The following is a 14797-nucleotide window of genomic DNA, read 5'->3' as shown; positions in this document are numbered from 1 at the left end:
ATATCTTCCTAAAAAAATTGGAATTAAAGAGAGTAAAATAAAGAAACCAACATATATCTTCATGAATAAATTTGAATCAGCCATCTATGATTATCATCAGTAATAGAAACAACTAAAAACGCCAGGTGCAGTGGCTCACACCTGTAATCCCCGCACTTTGGGAGGCCGAGGTGGGTGGACCGTTTCAGCTCAGAAGTCCAAGACCAGCCTAAGCAATATGCTGAAACCTCATCTCTACAAAAAATACCAAAGTTAGCCCAGTGTGGTGATGTGTGCCTATAGCCCCAGCTACTGGGGAGGCTGAGGCAGGAGGATTGCTTGAAACTAGGAGATCAAGGTTGCAGTGAGCCAGGATCGTGCCACTATACTCCGCAACAGAGTAAGACCCTATCTCAAAAATAAAAAATGAAAACAAAATTATAGAAAAAGCTTAACTATATTAATAAACTCTAAGTTAAAACCTTATATTCCTCATGTTTTACCACCTTACCTGGGTTAGGTTTTCACTAGAACATGAATCATTACTTTCTTGATGGTCATAATGATGTTTTTGTTTCCACTCATGAACAGTCTCCTTATATGTGGAATCTGAAAGTAACTGTTCAGTTTTCTGCCTAGTCACATTTAATGAAACCTGGGAGCTTTCCAGGTATTTTTTTTCTTCCTGCTTAGTCTTCGACTTGTTAGAATCTAAACGGAAGACATTTTCTTCTACAAGTTTCTGGAGGGTGTCACGGGATTTTATAGGGATTTTGAAACTGATCTTCTGTCTTCTAGATTCCAAGGGTTCCTTAATCATCTTGTTGGAATTATAATCCTGAGAAAATTGGTTTCTCTTCCATTTCTCTAAGACACGTTTTTCAGAAGTGTCTCTAAATTTATTGTTTCTTTCTTTCTTGAGTTCTTTCATCTTCTCTCTCTGAATAAGTAAATGAGACCACTTATTTTCACTTGCCTGGCCTTCGGCTTTAGGTTTCACATCGCTGGCAATCTTGGGACTACTAAGGCTTTGAATTTCATGGTCAAGCTTGCTCCTAGCATTTGTCAATTTGATATCTTTAGGTTTAAAATCTACACATTTACATATGTCTTTTTTAGTTCCATTTGAAGAAGGACTCTGTGAAATAATTTGATTATCATTTGAATATGATGCTTCTTGGAGTTTAATAGGTCCTTGGGATGAAGAACTGATTTTTGGTATCTTTCCGAGAGTGTCAATTTCTATATTCAATCTGTAAAACAGCACAGAAACCCAGGTTACATTATAATTATACATAATGTTGCAATCTATCATTTTAGTTAGAAATAACAGAATTAGGTTGACACTAAGCTTCATAAAAAGTAAGAAATAGCTACATTAAGAATGAAGTGGAAAGGATTACTCACTAAATGGTGTCAGTTTGCTATTTGGAAAAAAAAGTTACAACTTTAAATAGTACCAAACAACATATTCCAAATAAATTAAACACTTAGGTATAAAATAATTATTATTATCATAATAATTTTGCACTTTATATTAAACCTTTAAAAACTAGCGAGAAAAAAGAGAATATGGCCAGGCACGGTAGCTCATGCCAATAATCCCAGCACTTTGGGAGGCCAAGGCGGGCAGATCATGAGGTCAAGAGATCTAGACCATCCTGGCCAACATGGTGAAACCCCATCTCTACTAAAAATACAAAAAATTAGCTGGGAGTGGTGGCTCACGCCTGTAGTCCCAGCTACTTGGGAGGCTGAGGCAGGAGAATCGCTTGAGCCCGGGAGGCAGAGGTTGCCATGAGCCGAGATCGTGCCACTGCACTCCAGCCTGGCAACAGAGCGAGACTCCGTCTCAAAAAAAAAAAAACTGTATGTCTGATATCTTTTTTTTTGAGATGGAGTCTCACTCTGTTGACTAGGCTAGAGTGCAGGGGTGCAAACATGGCTTACTGCAGCTTCAACCTTCCAGGCTCAAGCAATCCTCCTACCTCCAAGACTACCACGTAACTAGCATTACAAGTGCATGCCACTGTGCCTAGCTAATTTTTGTAATTTTTTTGTAGAGACAAGGTTTTGCCATGTTGCCCAGGCTGGTCTCAAACTCCTGGGCTCAAGAGATCCACTTGCCTCGGCCTCCCAAGGTGCTAGGATTACAGGTGTGAGCCACTGTACCAGGCCTATCTGATTTTTCTTTTGCTTTTTTTGAGACAGCGTCTCACTTTGTCACTCAGGCTGTAATGCAGTGGCGCAATCTTTGCTTACTCCAGACTCAACATACCAGGCTCAACAGATACTCCTGCCTCAGCCTCCCGAGTAGCTAGAACTATAGGTGCACACGACCACATCCAGCTATTTTTTTTTTTTTTTGAGATGGAGTCTCCCTCTGTTGCCAGGCTGGAGTGCAGTGGCTTCATCTCAGCTCGCTGCAACCTCTGCCTCCTGGGTACAAGCAATTCTCCTGCCTCTGCCTCCCAAGTAGCTGGGACTACAGGTACGTGCAACCACGCCCAGCCAATTTTTGTATTTTTAGTAGAAACAGAGTTTCACCATGTTGGCCAGGATGGTCTCAATCTCTTGACCTTGTGATCCGCCCACCTCAGCCTTCCAAAGTTCTGGGATTACAGGCGTGAGCCACCACACCGGACCAATTTTTGTATTTTTTTTGCAGAAATAGGATTTTGCCATGTTGCCTAGGCTGGTCAAACTCCTGGGCTTAAGTGATCTGCCCACCTTACCCTCCCCAGTGTGCTGAGGCTACAGGCATGAACCACTACGCCTAGCCTCATTTCTTAATAGAGAACTTTCTAAACTTAAAAACAGTGGGAGAAATAACAAAGTAAAACACTGATAATATGTGACTATTTACTTTAAAACTTTAGCATATTAAAAATTAATAAAAATTAAAAGAACTAGGAAAATTATTTGTTAGATATACTAATTTCAAGCTAAATAAAATGTTACTAAGCTTACTAGCCTTAGTAGATAAAAAGCTCATCAAAAAGGACTAAGATTCTAGAATAGGGCATAAACAGAAATTTAATAAAAGATATTAGCTAAAAAACATTTGAAAAAATTTGACTTCTCTTGTAACCATACACAACGCTAAGGATAACAATAGCATACCATTTTCTTCTATTGAATTAGCAAAGACTTTACAATAACATTAAATACTGGCGAGGGGTGGTAAAATGGACTCTCACATGTCACTGGTGGAAATGTAAAACAACCTAACAGTTCTACAAAGAAATTTTAATATAAATTAGAAACTCCAAAAATAGTCATTTTTATGTCTGAAATTCCTATTTTAGAATTGGTATAGCCAAGATGAAAAAATCAGATATGAAAAAAACATATTAAAAGATATTCAATTCAGGATTACTTATAATAGCAAAACAATCAGGTACAAAGTAACTGCTAAAATTTTGGAAATTACTTTAAAAAGTGATATATTCATATGATGAAATAGCACAGTTTTTTAAAAGGATGTTTATGAAAAGTCTTCAGTGACATAAAACACATTGGAAAGCAAAAAACAAGCATGATACAAATCTGTACACATAATATGATCTCAACACTTTAAACAAGCATGGTAAAAAGGCCAGAGAGAAATGTGCTAAAATGTTAGAAACAGCAATAGCAAGAGGTGATAATTATATTTTCCTGCTTAATAAAAGTAGATATTACTTTGTAGTCAGAAAAAAAGGGGAAAAATGTCAATCAAACACAATCTATTAATTTCTATCAGTAAATCTGTGCCTTTTCAGTGCCATCACTCTGGTAGGCACCTGAGAGCCAGTAGAGGACAGAGCAGATAGAGTGTTTACCCTGAATTAGGTTATATCCCAGCAAAAGAGAAACACTAAACAAGTGATTTATCAAATAATTAATTATGTAAGAACAAACTATAAATAGAGGTTTTACAGGAGTCTCACCTGAGTTTTCATCATATATGCATGTATGAATTTATGTATATCTTCTTTTGTTTGACAGAGTCTCAATCTATCACCTAGGCTAAAGTACAGTGGCAAGATCATAGCAAACTGCAGCCTGGAACTCGTGGGTTCAGGTGATCCTCCAGGGTCAGCCTCCCAAGTAGGTAGGAATACAGGCATGTGCCACCACCACACTCGGCTAATTTTTAAAAAACATTTTGTAGGCTGGGTGTGGTGGCTAACATAATTCCAGCGTCTTGGGAGGCAGAGGTGGGCAGGTCGCTTGAGCTCAGGAGTTTGAGACCAGCCTGGGCAACATGGCAAAACCCCATCTCTACAAAAAAATACAAAAATTAGCTGGGCATGGTAGTCCCAGTAGCTGGGACTAATTACTGTAGTCCCAGCTACTCAGGAGGCTGAGATGGAAAGATTGCTTGAGCCCAGGTGTTGGAGGCAGCAGTGAGCTGAGATTGGGCCACTGCACTCCAGTCTGGGCACAGAGTGAGACCCTGTGTCAAAAAAAAAAAAATGCCCTTTCTGCCTCCCCTGCCACCATGGTGCCCGTGAAAAATCTTGTGGTAAAGGGTGGCAAAAAAAAGCAGCAGTTTCTGAAGTTCACTGTTGATTGCACCCACCCCATAGAATATGGAATCATGGATGTTGTCAACTTTGAGCAGTTTTTGCAAAAGAGGATCAAAGTGAACAGAAAAGCTAGGAATGTAGGTAGAGGGGTAGTGATCAAAAGGAACAAGGGCAAGATCACCTTGATTTCTGAGATGCCTCTTTCCAAAAGGTATTTGAGATAAATACTTGCAGAAGAAAAATCTACATGATTGTGTGTGCGTAATTGCTAACAGCAAAGGGGGTTATAAATTACGTTACTTCCAAATTAACTAGGACAAACAACAGAAGGAAGATGAAGATTAAAAGTCATTTATGTGAAATATTTTATATGAGTTCTTGAATAAAACTTGGGAACCAAAATGGTGGTTCATCCTGGTATCTCTGTAGTATGGATTGAACAGGAAAAGATAAATCACAGTCAAAGGGCTTCATTTGAGCTGCCACTCACTCACTTGTAACTAGACTTTTTTTTTCCTGCTTGAAAATTTCAATTCTCATGGTAATAGGAGAATAGAAGGAGACAGTGACTTTAAGGGAACTGACGGCCATTGGGCAGGTAGATGAGGGTGTGGAGATGTAGGCTGCAGGTAGCCACTGTTTTATTTTTAAAAGTGTGACTGTCAATCGTCTCTGGCGCTTTTCTCAAAAAAAATGATTCAGGAATACAAGTGGGCTCTTCTAATTACTTAAAAGAAAACAGTTGATGTCTTTCTAAGATTCCCTATGGGAAAATGACAGTGTCAATAAAATGCAGGTTTCTGGGCCCTTCGCCTTACTTTCATTTTTTCATTACAAATTTGTCTTGATGTACACAATTATGTATACAAATCCTTTTCTTCCTATAGAAAGAAACTGTGCTCCTTCAGAACTGCTGCATAGTCCATCACCCACCATAAAAGGTTTGGAGAGCGACTGTAAAAAGTCCCAGGTTTGGCCGGGCGCGGTGACTCACGCCTATAATCCCAGCACTTTGGGAGGCCGAGGCGGGTGGATCACGAGGTCAAGAGATCGAGACCATCCTGGTCAACATGGTGAAACCCTGTCTCTACTAAAAATACAAAAAATTAGTTGGGCATGGTGATGCGTGCCTGTAATCCCAGCTACTCAGGAGGCCGAGGCAGGAGAATTGCCTGAACCCAGGAGGCGGAGGTTGCAGTGAGCCGAGATCGCACCATTGCACTCCAGCCTGGGTAACAAGAGCGAAACTCCATCTCAAAAAAAAAAAGTTCCATGTTCTAAATTAAGTAAATATGTACAAGAATGAATCTATACATCATCTGTTTCTACATGTCTTTGCAACAAACTGTCACTTTGGTTTCCAGCAGAGGGAGCTAGAGGAATAGAGCTTCCATTTGTGGCCTCCTGTGTGGGGCCCAGAGTTAGGGGCCCTTCATGCCAAGAGCTCTGGAGACTCTCCTGAATGGGGGGGTACGAAGAAGTGACTGAGAAACCTCCCATGCCAAAGAGACAGGAGGTCCCCAGGAAACAGCTGCTTAATGCTACTCAGGCCATGACTGGATTTAACATCAGAAGTCATTCTACAAACAGTGGTGTGCCTCAGTGCGTGCAGAGGCTAGAGAACCACCAGAGAGGGCTACCAAAGTTAGGAAGACAGAATTGTTTCAGCGAGTGACTTTAAAAGAGACCCTGATGCCTTGTGGTGCCCTTCAGAAATTCAAACAATAATGCAGAAGTGTCTGCCTTGTTTTAGAATTTTCGGTGGATAAAATTTATGTTTTTAAAAGAGCTTTCCTACAGTTGGTTTTCACACTTGAGATTGTGATGCTCTGAGAGTTACATAGCTGAAAATTCAATGTTCAAATCCTACCTTGGCTCCAATTTAACATTTGGTGCTTTGTGGATTGACGTGAACTGCTGAGGCTTTGCAATTTCACTTGTGATAACGGCTCTAGCATTATTTCTATGCAAATTTCTTTGAAGCAGTATTGCTTGCATATTTCTTCTCTGCCTTCAGCGAAGGCAGTTTCTTTCAAACTTCACTGAGGCATCAATAGCTCTTTGGCAATGTCCCTTACCATGATCATTAACTGTAAGTTTTTGCCTTGAATTTACAAATCTTACTTGTGTGTTGCATTGATGTTCCCATGTAGTAATTTTTAGTTGGTTGTGAAAAAAATCAATCTTGGGCTGAAGTTAGCATTTAAGTTGTTTAAAAAAAAAAAGAAAGAAAGAAAGAAAAAAGAAAACTCGTCCCAGATTTTAAAACTTTTAATTAAATTGAAATTAAAAAAAAAAAAGAAAAAAAATTTTTTATGTGTAGAGATGAGGTCTTACTACATTTCCCAAGCTGGTCTTGAACTCCTGGCCTCAAGCCTTCCTCCCACCTTGGCCTCCCAAAGTGCTGAGAATACAAGTATGACCCACCGTGCTCAGCTTCTTGCTTATATTTTTATTGCTAATATATTTCTAAGTATTTAAACCACGGAGCTGGAATTACGGTAATGGTGCAATGTTAACTGCCTTTCCAGATAATAAAATTATCTCTAATTTTTCATCTGTATTACAGCTTTCACTATTTGCACACCCATTTCAGAAACTTCTCTAAAGTTGAATTAATAGGGAGATTTTTACAGAACATTTTATACTTTACTCTCTTACATATGGATATAAGATCAAGGGCTAAAAATGTGCCCTTAAACAAAAGGTAACTTGTTTAAGGTCAAGCAGGGTTTTAGAACTTAAAATTAAAAAAAGAAAATAAGGAGATCAGTCTAAAAGGCATTAAAATAGTTCAAAAAATATAGCAAGGGAGAGTCAACATAATATTTATGCAAGAATACTTCGAGAATAACACAGAAGCAAAGTATCACCAAAAAACAGGAGATGATTCAGAAGAAAAACTGAAGAAAAGTGACAGGCAAGTTGAATTTTTTTGTTTTTCATTTTTAGCAAACACTAACTGAGACTGTTTGGGAAGCAGAACTTTTAACATATAATGCCATCTTACTTGTTTTCCCTTAACTCCCTATTTTTGGAGAAACCTTGATGTCACCAGGTTTTATCACACATTTTAACTTTCTATACTCATTTACCACCATTAGCAACAAGTAATTCCTACACCACAAAATTCACTGAAATTTGTATCCAAAAAGTGCAAAAATTAAAGAATAATAATTTCCAATATTCTAACCATCATTCCCCAAGTTCTCTAGCTATAACCACATTCTGGTTAATCAACATGGTTTTAGAGCCATATTAATTCTGTAAGATACGTATTCATTTCATGGGTAGTATCTGGAGATGATTTATCCAAAATTTCTAAATTAGCCTCATAACTCATCTCACTAGCATATCACATGTAATGAAGTTATGTATCTTATAATCATGTGCCAAAATCAAATCACTTGAGATAAAAATGTACATTTGAGTGTAATTTACACGATAGTTTTCACCAAATTTTCCTTAAATTTACAGTAATATTAAGATAATTCTAAAATTATAATCTGTGATATAGCTAGAGATATTTGCATGCAAAACAGTACTCTTCAAAGTAAATAAAAATTTTCCAAATCTAAATATTTAGTCTCATAATTCTAAACCAAAATAGTAAAAAGAAAAAGGAGAAATTTACCTTTTCAGTTCTTGTCTTCTTTTCATATTACAGTACAGAGTATGTGCATGATCTGATTTCTGAAATTTTTTTTAAAAAAAGGTCTATCATTTAGTAAACATAAATTGTACACTGGTACATATTTTTTTCTACAGTTTATGATAGTGAATAGGCTGACACAATAATTTACTTAACACTTCCAATAATCCCGTCAGACAGATAGTATCATCATCCCTGTTTCACAAAGCTCAAACAGAGCTAGGTATCTTTCTCAAAGTCACAGAGCAAGTCTGCAGCAGAGCAGTCATCTGAAACCAGCTCTGTCTGACTCTCTCTACGCTACCATCCTGTCTCTCTACATACTCTGAGGAAACAGGACCAAGCACAAAAAAGATAAGAGAGACATAAAATATAATTCATGTCCTAAAGAGCTTAGAGCTTATTGTTTTACATATAAGAATAAAGACAAGAGAAGTAGAACATGTACAAATAACCTAATATAAGGATATAACTAAGTGTCAAAACAGAAGAGTCAAAAAGTGCTAAAACAGTTCAAAATATCAACCACCTAAAGAGGAAAGGTACCTAGGAAAACAGGTGGACAAAATAATAATCATAAATAATAAAGCTTGAAAGATGGGTAAAAGAAGGCATTCTAAGAAGCTGAGGATAACTGGTATAAATTCAGCAGAAAGAAAATAAACCAGCCTAGCTAAAGGCAGAGGGCCTCTTTCAAGGAAGAAGGGGGAAAAAAAAAAGAAAGAAAGAAAACTGGATAGTTAAGGTATGAACAAATTTAAGAGAGCCCTGAATGAGTAGTGAGTAGAGATTTTCAGCAGAGGAGAAATGGGATGAACCTAGTGTTTTAAGAAGGTTAATATTGCAAAAATAAAGAGAAATAGCAGCTTAATTATATGAAAACAAGGAAGTAAATTCTTTTTTTTTTTTTTTTTTTTTTTTTTTTTTTTTTTTTTTTGAGACGGAGTTTCGCTCTTGATACCCAGGCTGGAGTGCAATGGCGCGATCTCGGCTCACCGCAACCTCCGCCTCCTGGGTTCAGGCAATTCTCCTGCCTCAGCCTCCTGAGTAGCTGGGATTACAGGCACGCGCCACCGTGCCCAGCTAATTTTTTGTATTAGTAGAGACGGGGTTTCACCATGTCGACCAGGATGGTCTCGATCTCTTGACCTCGTGATCCACCCGCCTCGGCCTCCCAAAGTGCTGGGATTACAGGCTTGAGCCACCGCGCCCGGCCGGAAGTAAATTCTTAAAAACACAATTCTGCACCCCTGGAACTTTCATTACCTCATCTTATATACCCACTATGTAGCTATCCTGGATGTGTACATAACTTCAACTTGAATGTGGTAAGTACTTTTACCACTCGCCTATGGATTAGCTTAATGTGTTTAACCTGCTGTCACTGTTGCTAATTATTTGTATGATAGTGGAAATAACTCTGGACGTGGCTCTGTTGCTGTACACAGTTTTGTGGCCTTTGAAAAGTCACTTAACCTTCTAGATTTCAATTTCTGAATCTGAAAATGCAAACAATGCATCTGCCTTGGCTACCTCAAAAGGAGACAAATACAACTTTTGGGAGGATGAGGCGGGTGGATCACTTGAGGTCAGGAGTTTGAGACCATCCTGGCCAACAAGGTAAAACCCCGTCTCTACTAAAAATACAAAAATTAGCCTGGCCTGGTGGTGTGCTCCTGTAATCCCAGCTACTCGGGGCCTGAGGCAGGAGAATCGCTTGAACACGGGAGGTGGAGGGAGCAGTGAACTGAGGCAGAATCACTTGAACACTGGAGGTGGAGAGTGCACTACTGCACTCTAGCCTGGGCAACAGAGCAAGACTCTGTCTCAAAAAAAAAAAAAAAAAAAAGAAGACAAATATAACCATATATGTGAGAAGATTTAAAAACTGTCTAAATTTAGAGCTGCGTTGTCTAATCCCACATGGTAGGGCCTAACAGTACAAGAAATAAAAAACCTGATAAATGGTTTGGTGTACAGAAGAAAGAAAACAACAAACATTAACTTTCTACTCGCTATCAAAAAGTCATCGGAAGTATTTACATCACAAACTCTCTGTCAATTAAAACTTTAGTATAAATAACTTTTAGTCAGCTACGGTATCTAAACACTTACCAGTTTTCTCTTTTCTGATGAACCTGATCTTATAGAAGATGAACAAGTAGAACTTGCTGAGGTTTCTCTCTCTTTCTTGTCCTAAAAATGCCATAAAGAAAATGAATTTTAAAAAGCACAAAACGAAGCACAGTATAAACAGAACTATTACATCACTAGTATTACGAATCAACATTTCCATTCAATAATGAACTTCGGTGGAGACGAATGTTTACAGATACACAAACTTTGGTAAAAAGAAGGAGATTCAACTAGAAATCAGAACTTCTAAATGCTCACGAAACAGAGATGAGAAAAGATACAGGTGTCAGAGCAGGAAGCCAGCTGACAGCTCAGATAAGGTCATTGTGAGGTGGCATTGCCATGGTGAGATTCAGTCTTCTACAAAGCAAAACCACACATCCACTTATTTTTCAGTGGATTCTGAATTCGACAGACCTAGGACAAGTTTGTTTGAAGTACCTACCATGTACCAAAGACATTCTAGACAGTGGAGAGAGATGAATAAAAAAAAATAATAACAGTTCCTACCTTCACGAAGGTCAAAATCTAGTACAGGAATTTACAAATAAAAAAGTAATATATTTAGTGTGTCAGATGATGCTATGGGGAAAAAAAAGCAGAGAAAGGAAACAGAAAGGGGTGAAAATCAGGAGTGGGGAGATTTGCCATTTTAAATGGAGTAGTCAGACCCCACTTACAAGTTGACATCTGAATGGGGACCTAAATGAAGTGAAGACACAAACCATTAGAATATAGAGGGAGTTTTTCAATTCAAAGGAAATGCCAGTAAGGACAAAGCCACAGAGGCAGAAACATGCCTGGCTTGTTGGAACAGCAAGGAAGCCATGGAGTAAAGGGGACAATGTCAGGAAAGTGTCAGGGGGATGGGATAGGGAGAGTAGGTGGCATTGTCAACCACGGTAAGGATTTTGGCTTTTACGCCGGATGAAGTGGAAAACCACTGGAAAGTGTTTAGCTGAGGAGTAACATGACTGGACTTATACTTTAATAGGACCACATTGGCTAGTGTGCTGAGAACAGACTATAAGGAAGCAAATGCAGAAGCAGGGAAGTCAATTTGGAAACTACTGTAACAATGTAGGAAAACAAGGTGCTTGGATTATGGTCCTAGCAGTGGAGGAGGTTGTCAGACTCTGAACACCAGTATACCTCATTTTATTGTGCCTTGCTTTATTGTACTTCATAGATAACTGCAATATTTAGAAACTGAAGGTTTATGGCAAGTCTATTAGCACCATTTTTCCAACAGTATGTGCTCACCTCATGTCTCTGTGTCACACTTTAGTAATTCTCACAATATTTCAAATGTTGTCATTGTTGTTACATTGCTATGGGACCTGTGCTCAATGACCTTTAATGTTATTATTGTAGTTGCTTTGGGGCACCAAACTGCCCATATGAGACAGCAAACTTCACTGATAAATGTTGTGTGTGTTCCGTTTCACCAGTCACCCATTCCCCAGTCTCCTCAGGCCTCCCTATTCCCTGAGACACAAGAATCTTGAAATTAAGCTTATTAATAACCCAACAATGGCCTCTAAGTGTTCAAGTGAAAGGAAGAATTATAAGTCTCTCACTTTACTGAGGAAGGCATGTCAAAAGCCAACATAGAATGAAAGCTAGTCTTGTGCCAAACAATTAGACAAGTTCTGAATGCAAAAGAAAAATTAATGAAGGAAATTAAAAGCACTAGTCCAGTGAACACATAAATGGTAAGATAGCAAAACAGCCCCATTACTGATATTGGGCAAGTTTTGAGTGGTCTGGATAGAAAATCAAACCAGCCACAGTGTTCCCTTTAGCCAAAGCCTAATCCAGAGCTAGGCCCTAACTCTCTTGAATTCCATGAAAGCTGACAGATGTGAGGAAGCCTCATAAGAAAAGTTGGAAGCTAGCAGAGGTTGGTTTACGAGGTTTAAGGAATGAAGCCATCTCTGTAATACAAAAGTTTAAGGTGAAACAGCAAGTGCTAATGTAGAAGCTACAGAAAATCCAGTTGATATTATTGATGAAGATGGCTGCTACACTAAACAACAGATTTTCAACATAGACAAACAGTCTTATAATGAAAGATGATGCCATCTAGGACTTTTCACAGTTAGAGAGAAGTCAATGCCTGGTTTCAAAGGACAAGCTGACTCTGGTTAGGGGCTAATGCAGTTAGTGACTTTCAGCTGAAGCCAATACTTAAAATTTACCATTCAGAAAATCCTAGGTACCTTAAGAATGATGTTAAATCTGCTCTGCCTGTGCTCTAGAAATGAAACAACAGAGCCTGGTTGACAGCACATGTGTTTACAGCTTGATTTACCGAATATCTTAAGCTCACTGTTGAGACCTACTCAACAAAAAACAAAAACCTTCGTGAAAGTGTTTTGAGAAGGTGTAATCAGCTGTATCAAATACTGCTGATATGCCAAGTCAAATGAGATCTTAGAAATGACCAATGGATTTAGCAAGATAGAAGCCGCTGCTATAGGAGTGATGGCAAGAAAAAGTCTGTTAGAGTAGGTTTAAGAGGGAATGAGGGGTTAATTGCAAACAGCATACCAATTAATAATGGCAAATGAGGAGGAGAACTATATAAATTACAGAGTACTGGATGGCCATGCTTCAGCGTTACCTTTCCAACTATCACTATACCTGTAAGGCCAGATTGGTAATCAGAAAGTTAATAAGCAGGCAAGGAACAAACACCAAAAAGTACACTATCTAGAACTTCATCCAGGTCATGAAAAAGTCTTATCAACTAACCTGCTACCATAGAAATCACCTTATTTTGTGAATATTCACCTTTGCCAGATTAGTCTGTCATCTTGAACAGTAACACAGCATAAACACTGTCTAATTCTGATGATCAACTATCAGGCTGTTCAGAGAGCATATACTAAAACTGATCACATGGTTGGTTGTTTGTTCTGCAGTCTGGCTTCCTGGAGATAATACCCAGCTCAATTAACGAGATGTCCTAAACTTCATCTACCAAAACAGTACTTCTTTTTTTCTTTTTTGAGACAGAATCTTAGTCTGTCACCCAGGCTGGAGTGCAGTGATGAGAACATAGTTTACTTCAGCCTCGATCTCCTTGGCTCAAGGATCCTCCCACCTCAATCCTCCTCCCACCTCAGCTTCCTGAGTAGCACAGGTGCACACCATCATGCCTGGGTTTTTGTTTTTTTGTTTCTTTTTTTGGTAGAGACGGAGTTTCACCATGCTGCTAGGCTGGTCCTAAATTCCTGTTATCAAGTGATCCTTCTGTCAGCCTCCCAAAGTGCTGAGATTACAGGTCTGAGCCACCACACTCAGCCCCAAAACACTTCTTAAGGTAGTTTCTGAGAAAATAAAGATATGGTAAGTATGTCTTCCCCACTATTAGCCTCACCCACATAGTGCTGGCCATTCTGATTGATGAGAATGCAATCCTAGCCAATGTTGAAGAAACTGAATAAAGGAGAAAACATGGAAAATGGTTCAGAGGTGAGTTATTGCTATTTAGGGGGCTTAGGATTGAGGCCAGGAATGCCTAGGCAAACGACTTACCTCTACATAACTACTTTCTAAGCCTCAGTTTCTTCATCTGTGTAATTGGAATAATAGTACCCACCTCATAGAGTTGTGAGGAATAAATAAAGCAATGCAAATAAAAAACAGGAAAAGCAAATGACTTTTCCTGGATCAGCTGGGCAGAAAACAAAATATTTACATAAATCATTATAATAGTAAGGTGTATTCTTTTCATTATTGTTAAAAAAGAAAGGTATTGGCCGGGCACAGTGGCTCACATCTGTAATCCCAGCACTTTGGGAGGCCGAGGCGGATGGATCACAAGGTCAGGAGATCTAATCCATCCTGGCCAACATGGTGAAACCTTGTCTCTACTAAAAATACAAAAATTAGCTGGGTATGGTGGTACATGCCTGTAATCCCAGCTACTTGGGAGGCTGAGGCATTAGAATTGCTTGAACCCAGGAGGCAGAGGTTGCAGTAAGCCAAGATCGCACCACTGCACTCCAGCCTGGTGACAGAGCGAGACTCCATCTCAAAAAAAAAAAAAAGAAAGGTATCTCTAGGTAAGTAAATCAAAATTCTTACTTTTTCATCAAAATTGTGTGATGAGGTGGTGGTGTCTTTCCTCTGAGATGTCTCTTTTTTCCCATGGGATTCTTTGCTAGACATCCTGAAAAGCTAAAATAAACATTAAAAATGCATGATGTGTTTTTTGCAGTAAAAAATAAAATAGAAATTCATCTTCTTTCAGTTATATAAAAATTGGAGTTTTACAAAATGATTACTATTTTTTAACCATTGCTAAGAAGACAAGATTCTCTCACTGTTTCACCTTTCTTCACTTACATTCTTCAAAATTACCTATTCCTCTCCTTCAGCTTTATCTATCACCTTTCCAGGAATGAGTCTCAAACCATGCCTTGATCCCTGACTTCTCACTTAAGCATCAGATCACCATTTTCAATTGCCTCTAGGACTGCTATATTCTGCACCACCTACACTTCAA

At 38.7% G+C, this 14797-nt stretch overlaps 1 protein-coding gene and 1 pseudogene across 12 annotated transcripts in view; one reads left to right on the top strand and one right to left on the bottom strand.

Moving 5' to 3' along the window:
• The window catches only part of SWT1 (SWT1 RNA endoribonuclease homolog), an 88000-nt gene that overhangs the window by 70164 nt on the left and 3039 nt on the right, over nt 1-14797 (bottom strand). For 11 of the 12 annotated variants that reach the window (XM_012444477.2, XM_012444479.3, XM_012444478.3 and 8 more), the window contains exons 2-5: nt 14377-14469; nt 10261-10341; nt 8128-8186; nt 491-1232 (exon numbers count right to left, since the gene is read on the bottom strand). In XM_012444477.2, the coding sequence (XP_012299900.2) occupies nt 491-1232; nt 8128-8186; nt 10261-10341; nt 14377-14460 (966 nt within the window). In that variant the 5' untranslated portion in view covers nt 14461-14469. The remainder of the gene's footprint in view (nt 1-490; nt 1233-8127; nt 8187-10260; nt 10342-14376; nt 14470-14797) is intronic. The other variant, XM_012444484.3, reaches the window with a different exon arrangement.
• LOC105711666 (large ribosomal subunit protein eL22-like) lies at nt 4466-4838 on the top strand (annotated as a pseudogene).

Source organism: Aotus nancymaae, unplaced genomic scaffold (assembly GCF_030222135.1).
Source record: "Aotus nancymaae isolate 86718 unplaced genomic scaffold, 86718_ANA_hifiasm-v0.15.2.pri h1tg000108l, whole genome shotgun sequence".
Taxonomy (NCBI): Eukaryota; Metazoa; Chordata; class Mammalia; order Primates; family Aotidae; genus Aotus; species Aotus nancymaae.
Note: the sequence above shows the minus strand (reverse complement) of the source record. Positions and strands in the feature narration are given on the sequence as shown.